The following is a 13,353-nucleotide window of genomic DNA, read 5'->3' as shown; positions in this document are numbered from 1 at the left end:
CAGAGACTCCTCATCACTCACATCCCCTTGGGCTCCGGGCTGGGATGCTGGAGATCCCTGGAGAGCGTGGTATGGGGAAATCTGCCTGTTTGAGGTGCAGCAGTTTCACCAGACGGCAGGTTGGAGTGGGGGATGCCTCCTGCAGATGTAGGTTTGCAGCTTAAATGCGTGTCACATCCCACGAGCAGGAAGCGTTATGCTCTCCAAGCCCAAAATCTCCTCGATCTCGCGGCTGTGGCTGTGCGTGGGGTTGGGCTGGGCATCGGCGGGACACGGCTCCTGCGAGCCCAGCGCAGCGGGCAAACACCGGCTTCGTCTCTCCTGAGCTCTTCGGGCTTATCTGATCTACGCCTCCGTAATGATGTGGTTAGAATTAAATTAGGGTGTTTTAATGTAGTTACAGCTACATTTACCAGGCACATTTCTTCCTGATGTACAATGCTGGAATTTAAGATATGGCCAGAGGCTGCGTATGACTTGTCTCCCAGGCTTGTTGCAGCCCTCCCACGTGCTACACCAGGCCCCGGCCAGAAAGGTGAACTTGGGAATCCAATTCACATCTGCTGCTGGAAAGCCAGTGGGTTACAGTAAAGGTAGATCCAGGATGGGGAGACGGGGGAGCCTTGGGAATAGCCGCTATGTTCAACGAGTGCGGCTCCTGCCTGCACGCTGCCGTACGGTGACGCTGTAACGGGGCCAGGCGTAGCTGAGGATACAGCCCCTTGCGTGGAGAGGTCCACGTGGCCGGGTTTGGGGTGTTTTTATCCTTGCTTTTGAGCTGCAGAAAAATACCTTCAAAGGTGCGTGCAGGAGCGGTTGATCTTTAGCTGATACACGTTGCTAGTGTAACTATGACAATTTCATCCCCATTGAAGATCTGTGCTGAGCTAGTCTAAAGCTTCATGGGAACTTGCTTGCTTGTGTTTCCTTTGATATGAACTTAATGGTCACGGAATTTGCCATATCAGCAATAAGAATGATTTGATTAACTGGAGAGAAGTAAATAAACTAGTTAACTCTCTAAAATCAGACAGGAAACACCAGAAATTCCTGCTTTTGCCATTTCCAGTGTGCCAGAATGCCGAAACTTCAAAACAGGACTGTTGGTCAGAGGAGCGTATGGCCAATGAAGGGACAAAGACTACAGCCAGAGAGCAGCGGCCACCGCGGTGCCTCTCCCCTGGGCGAGGGGACATGGTGGGACGGGTCCTCCACATCCTCCCAACAGCCAGGCAAATCTGAAAAATTATTTTTTCTCACCATTAGATCAGCCACTGAATGCGGGTGCTTTGGGACATAACTGTGCAGCAGAGAGGATCTGCAGAGCAATAGCCCTGCAGAGGGAACAGTTCTCTTTACCTCCTCCTTGGGCCTCGTCATACACGGTCTCCCATCCTTGAGCCTCACCAGGTCGTGCGATGTGTCCACATCTTGTGACAGGGTCCCCCAGATGGGTGCACTCGCGGAATTGCGAGGATCCCCACCATCTACAGACAGTCAGTTGTGCTTTTCAACCTTTCAGGGTGTTTTCATCAATTTTGATCTGCTTGCTGGAAATTTATAGCGATGATGCCCTCTAGGGAGTGACTTGTTTTTCCTACCCCCAGTTCAGCCTCAGACGTGTGAATTTTAAGTGCATATGCATATATAACTGTGTGTGTGTGTTTATACAGCCACCGCCTGTGCGTGTTTTGCAGTAATTCTCCTTGGATGCTCTTGCCTTATCCTGCAGTCAATTTTTTTGAATGACATGGAACTGATAATGAATGTGGTTTCAGTGCCGAATGATCGGGCTGGCTCGTCTCATTCCACCTCTCCTGGTTTTGAGCAGGAATGTGAGGACTTGCTGTGTCTATTTTAAATTCCGTCATGAAAGGAATAATTGAGATTGAGATTCTTAGTCACTCAATGCGGAAGGTCAGGGAATTAATGCCGTGTTACATCCAGACCATTCATTTACTGTGCCTCCTTTTTTTTTCCCTTAACTGCCTGTAGGGGAAAACAAATGTGCCACAGAGAAGGTAACACATCTTCAATGTTGCGCACAGCCCCAGCCTCTGATAATGCACTCTGTTTATCTTTATTTTGGGGGTGTTCCAGGGTAGTTTTATCATCATAATTGATTAGTGGCGACGGGGGGGAAAAAATCCGGGAGTAACAGGAAGAAATGGTTCCAGTGAATCCATTGACTCAGTTGTAGCATTGATCTACTTCAGGGAATTATTTATAGGAGAAGATTCATAGTTGGTAATATGAGTTGGGACTTCTGGAACAGTTTATCGGGTGATCTTAAAGGCGTTTGGTAACAATTAATCAGGTAGAAAAATAAGGTAGACAGCCTCATTTTAGGAGAGGCAAGGAAATGGGATTCCTGGCGTAACTCTAATCACTGGTATTTGTGGCCCAAAAAATGCACGTCCCCATGGTGTGGCACCAGCAAGAGGCAGTGCTTTCTCAGGCCGGGCCACAGAAGCAGCACCAGGATGCCCTGCTGCTGCCCGTTGCTTGCAGAGGGGCATGGTGCCGGCCGAATGCTGGGGTTGGTGCTGGAGCCCCTGGCTTGCTGCTGCCCTCGGCCTCTGCCCCAGCACGGCCACGTACGGCACAGCAAAGCGGGCACCAGTCTGCTGGAAACCACTGCCAGACTGTCCCGAGTAAGGGGCCACATTAGGGATAACTCGGGCTGCTCAAGTATTTCTAAGCACAGAAATGGGAGGCTGGATTTCCAGCTGCTACCGACTGGCATCGTTAAGGAAAGGTCCCTGAAAAAATCCACGCTAAAGCCCTCCTTAAGGTGTCTGCGGATGGTCACCTGAGCCAGATCGAGCAGCACGGGGATAAAAGAAAACCTGCCTCTCCTCCCCATTTTGTTTTTGTTTTTAACTTAATTGATCTGCATCCTGCAACCCTACCCACAGGAGAAATGACACATCTCAAAAAAGCAGGAGGATTTGTTTAAAGTGGTTGGGTTGGGTTTTTCAGTGTATATATATATAGAATTGCCTGGAAGTAGTAAATAGAATTAAACACTGTAGTTCTGAAAAACAAAATTCTCAGGGCTGTCTGTTGATTTCAAAGCTGAGGAAAACAAAGCAGGCTTTGAAATCCTTCCTCACAGAGCTTTCCCCCCGCCACCACCCCCGCCTTATCATCTAAAAGATGCGCCTGATAATATTTGGGGCTTATTCTTCTTTTGAAACAGTTGAAAAATGCAGTTTTCTCAATTAAGATGAAAATCACAATGTTTGTCTTAATTAGCACGATACTGAAATAATTCAGTGCAGATCTTGAACGTCCACCAGGAAAAACTTCAGTGTCTGCCCAAAATGTCTAGAGCCACCTTGGCACTAGGCGTGAACCGGTGTTGCTTCCCTAAAATTACCAGTTCTGGGCTAACCTATTTCAGTTTTGGGACTGGCTACCACGTTTTTAAATAACCCCTGTATGTGCGGCCAAAGTCAAGCGGCTTCTGTTAGTTTTTTTCCTTGGCAAGCTGCTGGAGCGGGGGCAGCACCCGGTCTCGGGTACCTGCAAACCCCGTGACGGGCAGCGGTTGGGTGTTTTGTTTTGCGGTTTCATTTCATGTGATTCCGCAGCTGGTGACAAAGAGAGGGACTGGCAGCCTGCAGAGCCGTGTAGAGCTCATCACTAGGAAATGCAGGTGGGTATTAAAGGATGGACAGCCTGAAAAAAACACAATCAATAATACCTCGCCCATCCAGTCTGGATTCTGTTGAAGTTTTGCCTGCAAATATCACAACAAAGCTGCTGGGTGCCGCACGCTTGGAACCCTGTCATGTGTTAGGAGTGCTGGGGACAGGTCGGAAACCTGGAAACCTTCTCCCAGCTTTCTGGAGAAGTGGCCTGTATCTGGGCAACCCTCCTTCACCACCTGACCGGTCTGAAACCACGGCCCCCGAAGACGCGGCTTCCATCCTCCGTGGCATGTCTTCCCCGTGGCAGGGCTGGCACAGGTCTCGTGTGTGCCTGTAGATTGCTGCAGACACTGGGGGTACCGCCAAAGGCAGAGATGCATCAGGAAGACCGATTGTTTGCAATGACATATTCTGCATTTTAAATGATCTTTGATTTCCTGGCGGCTCCCCAGCGTATCGCCCCTCCGTAATGCTGTCTAAATGATGTTTGTCAGGTGAAGCCACATCTGGGTAACAGGCAGGCCGGTCCGCAGCGTGCTGTTAGTCACCGGGGATTTCCGAAACCCACCGGCCGATCAATCTCAAGAACTTTCTAAATGATAGATGGAATATAATATAGGTCATTATTTCTTCCCTATGCATGAAAATGAATTATTCAGTAAACATTTAAATCCTTTTTATTAAGACACTGAATTTATAGAGCATACAAAACATAAATGCAGATTTCTCCAGCACCAGATAGATGAACTCATTCTCCGCGCAGCGCGAGATGCAGCCATTCAGCATCTCTGCACGGCACAGACAAGATGTCCAAACGGCTGGGACACGCGGCTGCAACGCGGGCGATCAGGACCTACCCCTAGCTCAGTTGCCAGCTTCCTCACTTGCCATAGTGTTTCCATAGGCCCCTGGCTGGTGCGGGAGCACCAGATCTATTTATTTCAGGAACCAGGCTCTCAGGACCTGTGCATCCTCAGTGGGACTGGGAGTCGCGTGTCATTTACCCCTTCTAAATGCTGATCTTAAACTCTGCACCTCAGTCTGTGAAACAGGGTTGCCACACATCAAAAGGAAATCAGTGAGGTTGAAACCTGTTAATGAGAAGTAGGTGCTATGTGAGTACACGGACAGATGCGGCCTTCCTGAATCCGGCTGTCTACAGAGCTACCGCCTAGAATTTGGGTTGGTTTGTATCAATAGCAGTAACTTCCCTTGTTATTGGAATAAAAGCTCCAACTTTTAATTGTGCAGCTGGGGAGAACGTTACCACTGACCAGCAGTTACAGATGTCAGCTCCACAGCTCATTAGCTACTTCCGCAAGTCTGCTGGGAGTTCAGATTTGTAGCACGAACATTAGAGCTCAGAGAGGAGGAGGGCAAGGGGCAAGGCTGCAGACTCTCCCCGCTTCGGAGAAAAGGCCGGGGACCGGGGCTGGGACAGTGCCTTTGGGGACGGGTGCTGCCTGCTGCCCAGGGAGCAGGACAGCGGGTCCCAGTTTGTCACCCATGGGCTTTGGGTGCCGGATGCACCCCCAGTGAAGCGGTTATGGGTTTTGGTGACCGGAGCGTGGGACAGTGAAGCGGGCAGTCCCTTTCTTAGAACCGTGGAGGGTTTGGGGACGGAAACACGGCAGCACTGACCCCTCTTTCGAGACTTTCCTCTCTCTCAGCGTTTGCAGCCAGGGCAGCTAAGAGGTGTGCCCGCATGCTCCATACTCGGACCAGGCAGCAGGGAATCTTGTTTCCTCTGGACACAGCCATTAACGGGGTTTTCCTCCTGCAAGAGCCATCAAATGGCCACTGCCAGAACACCTGGAGTAAGGACCCGGGGGGGTTCCAGCTTACGGTACGGACGCTGATAGCTCGGGTTCGTAAACCTCACCGAGAGCAAAAACAAAAGTAGTAATGGAAGGCTGGCTGAAAACAAGCTGAATTTGTAAATCTCAGCAGCGCGGGCAGGAGAAATAGCAGAAATGACTGAACAGATTGAAACCGGTCACCTGCCTGCACCCAGCCGCGGCTCTGGGAAAGGCGGAAAGAGAAAGTACTGATAAAGTCTTTCAAAAGACATTTGACCCATCATTTTCAGTGATGCAAGGGATAACAGCGAAGATCTCGTTTTAATATATAGAAATCCAAATTTTTTTTTTCCTGAGCTGTAATCAGCCCACTGCAGTTCCCCCGTCCATCAGCAAAATCTGTCTCTTGCGTGTTCTTTCTGGAACCCTTCGAAAATTCTGCACTGCGGTCAGAGAGATTAAAGGCGTAATATAACCCCAGGAACCACATCTTGACGAGTAATTTCCCGGTGATTATTACGAGAAATAGCAGAGATCTAAAGGAGGCTCAGAGGGAGGAGAAAAAGTCTGTTCTTTAATCCTCCCCATCCGTTTACTTCACACACCGGTGCCGCTCGCCTGGCCAGGGCAGGGCCGGGTCAGCTCCTGTCCCGGCCGGGGCAGCTGGCGTCTTCCCTTTAGTTGTGAACTCAGCACTTCATGACTAAACAACACAGTAAAGGGAATTTTATCAGATTTTTTTACAGTGGTCTGCATCAAAACACAAAGATGACTGCTCCTCTGGTAGGCCTGACCTACCAGACCTGTGCATGTCCTCTAATTTACGCCTTGTTCATCAGTCACTGCTGGAAAGTACAATAAAAAAGTATAATCCCCCCTCAATGAAAAAAAAATTATAATCTCTGAGCTTTGAATAGTTGGTGACCCCAAAATAGCTCCTGCAGGCATGGCCGCTGAGCTGGGAGAGCTTCAGTTAGGAGGCACTCCGTCTCGGGCGAGCTGAGGGGCTCAAAATCAAGGGATGTTTCTGAAAATGTAGGGCAACGTGGCTGTCCCGCCAGGCAGGCGGCCCGCGTTCCCGCTCAGCGCTTCTTAATTTAGGTGAAACGGATTGCTTTCACCTTATGTAATTACGACAATACTTAGCAGCACCATCGCTGCTTCCGTCTGACGCTGCGAAGGGCTGTTGAAACGCTGAGTGTAAAGCGCAGGAGCGCAGGGTAAACGCCGTCACTCGCGCTGGGCAGTGCCCTTCTGGGGCCAAAGTCTGCAGCGGGGACAGTGGGGTGTGGGAACCCCGGGACCTTGGGCACCGGGATGTGGGGAGCTCCAGGATGTGAGTCCGCTGGGATGCAGGAATCCTGGGATGTGGGTGCACTTGGATATGGGAGCTCCAGGATACAGGGCCACTGGGATGCAGGAATCCTGGGATGTGGGAGCACTGGGATGTGGGAATCCTGGGACGCGGGGGCACCAGGCTGTAGGAGCCCTTGGATGCGGGGGGGGCAGGTGCCAGCCGCTCTCTTTGAGCAGCCCTAGCAGTTGCAGTTTTCGCAGGGTGTTTGCAGGGCCCGGGCTGTGCGCGGTGCCCAGGCTGGGGACGGGATAACCGACATGTTGCAGCAACGCCCTGGTTTTTCACGGGTTTTTAATGTAAATTTCCATGAAGTTTCCTTTGCTTTTACCGTAAATTTCAATGTAGTTGCCTTCGCTGGACACCCACCCTGGAATCCCAGGCCCTGGAATTATTTATCCGACATCGCTCCGGCTCTGCCGAGGGGGCAGCAGGGCAGGGGTGCTGGCGGGAAAGCCCACGCCCCGGGCCGCCTTCACCGCAAGACACCCCACTCCACCCCCCCCAGCCTCGGGGACCCGCTTTGCCGCTGCGGACCGGCCCGCGGACACGCGTGGCGGGGGGGAAGCCCAGAGCGAGGCGTTCCTCGCTTTCCCGCCTGCATCGCGCGCCTCCCGCTCGCGGGCGCTCGCTCCTGTGCGGGCGGGCGGGCGCGCGCGCGCGGCGCTGACGTCGGGGCAGGGCCACGCGACGACGGCGGCGGGCCCCGCCCCGTGGCGCGGGGGCGGGGAGGGAGGGAGAGAGGGAGGCGGTGCGGGATGGAGGGAGGAGAGGATGGTGGCGGGGGGAGGGAGGGCCGGCGCGGCGCTGAGCTAAGCCGATCCCACGTGTGACGGATCTGGCTGCTTCCCCAGCGCCTCTCCAGTGAGATCCTCCGGTAGCGGAGGGAGGAGGAGGAGGAGGAGGAGGAGGAGGAGGAGGAGGAGGAGGGGGGAAGGGAAAGGGGAAAAAAGCAGCCGGAGGAGAAGCGAGCCGGAGCCGGGCCGGGGGGGGGGGGCGGGTTGGGCGGGCAGGGGGGGTCCTCGCAGGGGCTCTCGCTCGGCGCGGATCGCTGCGGGCTCCGCGCGGCCATGGAGGCGGACGGGAGCCAGGCTACCTCGGGGAGCCCCGGCGAGGCGCAGCACGACCCCGGGTAAGTCGGCGGGCGGCAAGGCGCGGAGCGGAGCGGCGAGGAGCGGGGCGGGGGGGGGCCGGCCGACGGGCCCTTCGGCCGGCCCCCCCCCCCCCCCCGCCCCGCTCCTCGCCGCTCCCCTCCGCGCCCCTCCGCGCCGCCGTGAGGTGCCCCGTCAAAATGGCCGATCCCGCACCGGCGTTCAACTCCGCTCTCTTCTCTCCCTCCAGCAAGATGTTCATCGGCGGCCTCAGCTGGCAAACCTCACCAGGTAAGGACCGCCGCCCCCTCCCCGCCGCGGCTCCCACCCCCCTCCCCCCGCTCTCTCTTCCCCACGCGTCCCGCCCCGCGTGGGCCGCGTCCCGCCGCGCCGGGGCCTGCCCGCGCCCCCCCCCCTTCCCCTCCTCTGCCTCTCTGCTTCTCTCTCTCTCCGCAGACAGCCTTAGAGACTATTTTAGCAAATTCGGAGAAATTAGAGAGTGTATGGTCATGCGGGACCCCACCACCAAGCGCTCCAGGTAAAACTGCCGCCCACCCGAGTCGGGTTGACAAACTTCGCGAGTTGCCGCTGGGGCGGGTGGACACCCCGCCGTGCCCCCCGCCCCTCCATCCCAATCCCACCCCACGCGTGGCCCGTGGGGCTCTTAGAGCCGGCTCCTCGCGCCGCATCCCTCCGAGCCGGGAGGAGGAAACAAAGCGGCCGGTGAAGGCGGAGAGGTGCCGGGGCCGCCCGCGCTCGGAGCCGGAGGCTTTGGGGAAGGCGAGGGGGGAGGAAAGCGCGATTTATTTTTATGACTTCTCTCCTTGCCTCTATTTCTCGTCACCCCCCCCCCCCCCCCCCCCCGCCTCCTCTCCCCATCCCCTTGCTCTTTGTCTCTCGCAGAGGCTTCGGCTTCGTTACGTTCGCGGATCCGGCGAGTGTAGACAAAGTCCTGGCTCAGCCGCACCACGAGCTGGACTCCAAGACGGTAGGTCCTGCGTGGGGCTGCCCTCCGGCCGCCGCGCTGGCACGGCGGGGACAGGCGGCCTTACGGGGACCCTGCGCCCCTCGCCCACGGCTGTGGCTTCGGGTGGATTTTTGCAGGGCCGTGTCAAGCTGTCATTGAACCGGGGCTTTGCGTGGCTGGGTTTTTGCTTTTTTTCCCCTAGAGTGCACCTTTAAGTTACAAAAAGCGGTAACTTTCTGGTTTTTAAATCTGAATTTACCCCCAGCCTTACATTTTATTGAGTGGTGACATTGAAAAAACTAGAGTAAAATCCAACTTTTTTTTTTTGGTGTTCCGCAGCAGAATGCTTTCTGCAGGGAACTTTCTGCTTCTTTTGATTGATTATTTATTTATTGGTGCGCGTGTTTCAAGGTGGGAGTGACTTGTTGTCAAATCATAAAAGCTGCTGCTGGTGTCATTTCCCAAAGTCTTTTTCTGGAGCGATCCCCTGGCCTGTGATGTCGGGGCCCTTATGAAACAGGCACGTTCATTTACGAAGGCTAGGCGAGAGCTGGAGCCTGGATGTGCCAGAGAGGCACCAGTCCTGGTTTGTTGTTGTTTCTCCGGAGCTTTTTGCTACTCTCAGTCTCCAGTGGATAACAGAGTGAAAATGCTCGTGAGGTTCAGCTGATCTATTTTTTAATAAATGTCACATTTGCTTTTGTTTTTCTTCTTAAAAAAAACCCGATGTAGGTTTGCCCCTTGACCTGATACGGCGTTTTCAGTATTGGGTCACACAAAAGGCATCAGGCATGTGTAGCTGTAGGCCCTGTTTTTCTGCTGTGGAAAAGGATGAAGTTTTCCTGCCTCTTACTTTGTTACAATTTTTAAGCCTCAGCAAACCTGGAAGGGGAGGGGGGAAGGACACTGGTAGAGGTCATTATTGCTTTGGTACCGATCAGTCTGAGGGGGGTCGTGTTTTGGGAAGGGAAGGATCGTGTCGGTTTAACTGTGTGGCGGAGAGCTTCTGCCGAACCTATCGAATGTGTTCGTTGCTGTCACTGTCTTTTATAGTGTGTATTCTGGATCGTAAAGGTTTTATGTTAATACGAGCACGGTGTTAGGAGGAATCCTGTCTCGGTGCTGGAACGTCGTGCATGTGCCTGTGTGTATGAGATTATAGTTAAATGAAGAATGGAGGAAGCAGGGAGCAAACAAGAGTTTATGATTTTTTTTTTTTTAAATGTAATTTATATGAAATCAAAAAGCCCAAAGCTCTCATAGAAGCAGGTGGAATCTGGTGTTTTAATTCGACCTACAAATTCTGCTGGGCTTGTCTGAACACGTAGCCCGTGCTTTCACATGCCTTAATAATTTGATTTTAGGTTTAATCAGATATGGTAAGATAACTGATTCAACTGTGCTCCTGAGATTAAACTCGCCAGACTTTTCATGTACAGCTATATTCTCTATGTGTTTTTAAAGATAAATTTAGCTAAGGAGAACAAAGGCAAACAGTATCTTCAACGAGGGTTTTAAAAAAAAATGAATCATGGGAGGACACCCTGTCATATTTCTGACTATAATTAGGTCCTCCCCCAGCTTTTTTTCCTGTATCACAGTCTAGTCCCTGCAATGTGTTAATTTGCTCTTCTCAGGGGGAGGGGTGAAAAGCTTGACCGGGACAAATTTGCTTCAGTTTTGATTGTGTGATAATAACTGAATCAATCTAGATAAGAAATCGACCTTAGAATCAGTAACGCAGCCTAAAAGTAAAGCATAAAGCTAGGCAGGTTCCCTTTCAGCCGTTTATTTGTAGACGTATTATAGTAACTGTTCTTTAGTATAACATAGCATTTGACTCTGTTTCAACGTTCAGCACAGGAGGCAGATCGGTTGGGTATTGGCATGGAAACGTCGCTCTTGTTTACAGTTACGTTAAAAGCTTTGTTTAGGTAATGGCCATTCATATCAGAAATAGTATTATAGTCATTTCCTAGAGGACTTGTAGATACAGTAAGTAGAATTGTACCTAACTAACTAATTTTTTTTTTTTTTGGTAGAAGTTTGTTTGTTTGTTTGTTTGTTTTAATTTTTTTTTTGGTTGTTGTTTAAATAGTTGACAGGGATATGCAAAAGGTATGGATTTGCCACGTTGATTGCTAGTAGTGTTCATCTGAAAATGCTGGGGGTGTTTATCCAAAAGGTTTTGTGAAGGAAAGTTCAGTTCTTTAAGAAGGGCTGTCGCTGTGGTGCAAAGAATTCCATGTTCTTTGAACTGACCTTCAGAAAATAAATGTGTTGCTTTAGAGTTCAATGGCTCTTGCAACTTTTTACCAGTGGGACTTTGCAATGATGTCCTTCTGGTGGGACTGCTATTTTTTGTTGGGAAAACTTCTACTCTTGGAGCAAATGTAGGAACGTGCATATTTGCCTGCACCTTTGGGTATCGATGTGGAAAATCCGTACCTGTTGTATTTCCCCAGTAGACAAATGCCTAGTCAGTGCTGAATATATTTGTAGATAATGTTAATCTCTATGAAAAGGTTAGATTTCTAGAGAAAGAATTTTACTTTTTATGCTTTTTGAACGATAAAGTGGCATGTAATCGCTCATTTCTCAGGTGTGTCCTAAAAAAGATACAACATTTGTATCTGATGTAGGCAGATCAGTTTATCAGTTGCACATCAAATGTTTGTGCTATTTCCAATTTTGACAAAATTAATTGAGTAAAACTGCTTTTTAGAAGAGGCCCGTGGTTATCTATCAGTGACAGGAATATTCATCACCACAGCAGTAACAATACCAAATGGAAACATCTCCTTTTCCTGATCGGGGTTAGCTTGAGGGGGGAAAAACCCAACAAAAACCAAACCCAAATTATTAAAGCCTCTGTTTGTAAAAATCAGGTTTAGTTTCATCGGTTTGTCATGTAGTCAAAGATGATGCTGAAAGCAGTCACAAGTCACACAGTTAAGGTAGGATTTAGTCCTTCTAAAAAGCCTTTTCTGGACTGTTCATTTAGAACGTGTCTGCGTGCAGATGCTGCTGAAAACCAGAGGTGGAATCAGCAGCACGTAGACATTTTATTGCAATAATTTTTAAAGATGACAATTTAAGATGGGCAGTTGTTTAACAGGCATGATTTTTATTTACATCCAGACATTCCCCTGCAATGGTGTATTTTTGCTTTTAAGTCGTTTTTGAAAGGTAGAGAGGAGTTTCTTTTTAAAGATGACCCATGTGGAAGTTGTTTTTAAAATTGCAGAATTAGCATTTTGGGATTGCAGAGTGGACATGCTGTCTAACTTACACAGCGCAATGGCGGTCAATGCTGCATCTTAAATCAGGGGAGCATGGGGTAAAACCAAGATTTTTTAATTTATTTTTTTAATATCTCCTCCTTTTCCTTTTTTGTGTCTGTGGTGGCGTGCTTTGTTCGAGAATACTTTAGATAACTCCTTCATGGAAGATATTTTTTAAGAACTTGATTTCTTCTGGTTTAAAATGCCTGTAGGTTTTGTTTGTGTCTTGCTCTCCTCTCTTCCTCCCCTTCCCATAAATACCCCTTTGAGGTCTTTCATTTCTCTCATATTATTTGATCAGACCAGATCAATTTGGCATATTGTTCTGAAGGATAATCCTGTAGACCTTCTAATGTTTTAGTTTTAATAGTTGAAATGTGAATGATTTGACTTTGTGTTTTGCCTCTTTTGTGTGGTGTTGCTAGTCAGTTGAGAAAACAAAGCAGAAGAATAAAAACAAAGTAACCCCAAACCCAACTGAAGGCAGGTGCAGGTGTCAGAAACAACAGGTTAAAATCTGGATCAGGAACCCACAGAGGTCACGTTTAGCGTGCAGTTTTGGTTGCAGGGGCAGCACCCAGAGACTGACACAGAGCTTCTCAAGCACCAGCAGAGACTGTTGCCCAGAAGATGATGTAGGAGGTGTACAGAGGAGATGTTCTTTTCCTTTCTTCCCGTCTCCCTCCCCTGCCAAAAAAAAAAACCCCAGGCAAACCCAGACTGTGAGCCATCAGTTCCAGGGAAGTTCTAGATGACCCAGTGTGCTGAATTACAAGCCTGAGAAATGAGGGATTAATAATTCAGTGATAAAAAAAAATTAAATTGACAACAAAAGCTGTCTTGTTGATTTCCCCTTTCTTTTTCCTCAGATTGACCCTAAAGTTGCATTTCCCCGACGAGCACAGCCTAAGGTAAGTAGGAGGATCGATAATAGGATTTTAGGCACACAGAGAATCATTGTTGCCAGGCAGTTCAGGTTTCAAACAGGGAATTGGCAATGAAAGCTTTTAAAGCCGGAGTGCATGGCGTCTTAAGGGTATCAGCGTATGGCTGTGAAACTACAGGAGAGCTGCTGTGTGCGATATTACGTGTCTCTGGTTTAACTGTCTCCTCGCAGGGTCCCGGTCACTGCGGCTGGCTGAAAAGCAGAGCCTTCTCTAGTTCTAGTCAGATACTGTTGCCGTGTTACTTGCGTTTGTTAT

General features: G+C 50.2%; 1 protein-coding gene across 26 annotated transcripts in view; it reads left to right on the top strand.

Moving 5' to 3' along the window:
- Positions 1 to 7,801: 7,801 nt before the first annotated feature.
- Positions 7,802 to 13,353, top strand: part of MSI2 (musashi RNA binding protein 2) — a 244,574-nt gene continuing 239,022 nt past the window's right edge. For 17 of the 26 annotated variants that reach the window (XR_015260601.1, XR_015260598.1, XR_015260600.1 and 14 more), the window contains exons 1-5: positions 7,802 to 7,941; positions 8,151 to 8,191; positions 8,357 to 8,438; positions 8,804 to 8,888; positions 13,021 to 13,062. Coding sequence is in view for 18 of the 26 variants with exons in the window: in XM_086762847.1 (XP_086618973.1) it covers positions 7,880 to 7,941; positions 8,151 to 8,191; positions 8,357 to 8,438; positions 8,804 to 8,888; positions 13,021 to 13,062 (312 nt within the window). In the remaining 8 variants the exon portion in view is untranslated. The remainder of the gene's footprint in view (positions 7,942 to 8,150; positions 8,192 to 8,356; positions 8,439 to 8,803; positions 8,889 to 13,020; positions 13,063 to 13,353) is intronic. The other 9 variants (XR_015260602.1, XR_015260604.1, XR_015260605.1 and 6 more) reach the window with 2 other exon arrangements.

The sequence above is a fragment of the Chlamydotis macqueenii genome, chromosome 19 (assembly GCF_036417535.1).
Source record: "Chlamydotis macqueenii isolate bChlMac1 chromosome 19, bChlMac1.mat, whole genome shotgun sequence".
NCBI lineage: Eukaryota > Metazoa > Chordata > Aves > Otidiformes > Otididae > Chlamydotis > Chlamydotis macqueenii.
Note: the sequence above shows the minus strand (reverse complement) of the source record. Positions and strands in the feature narration are given on the sequence as shown.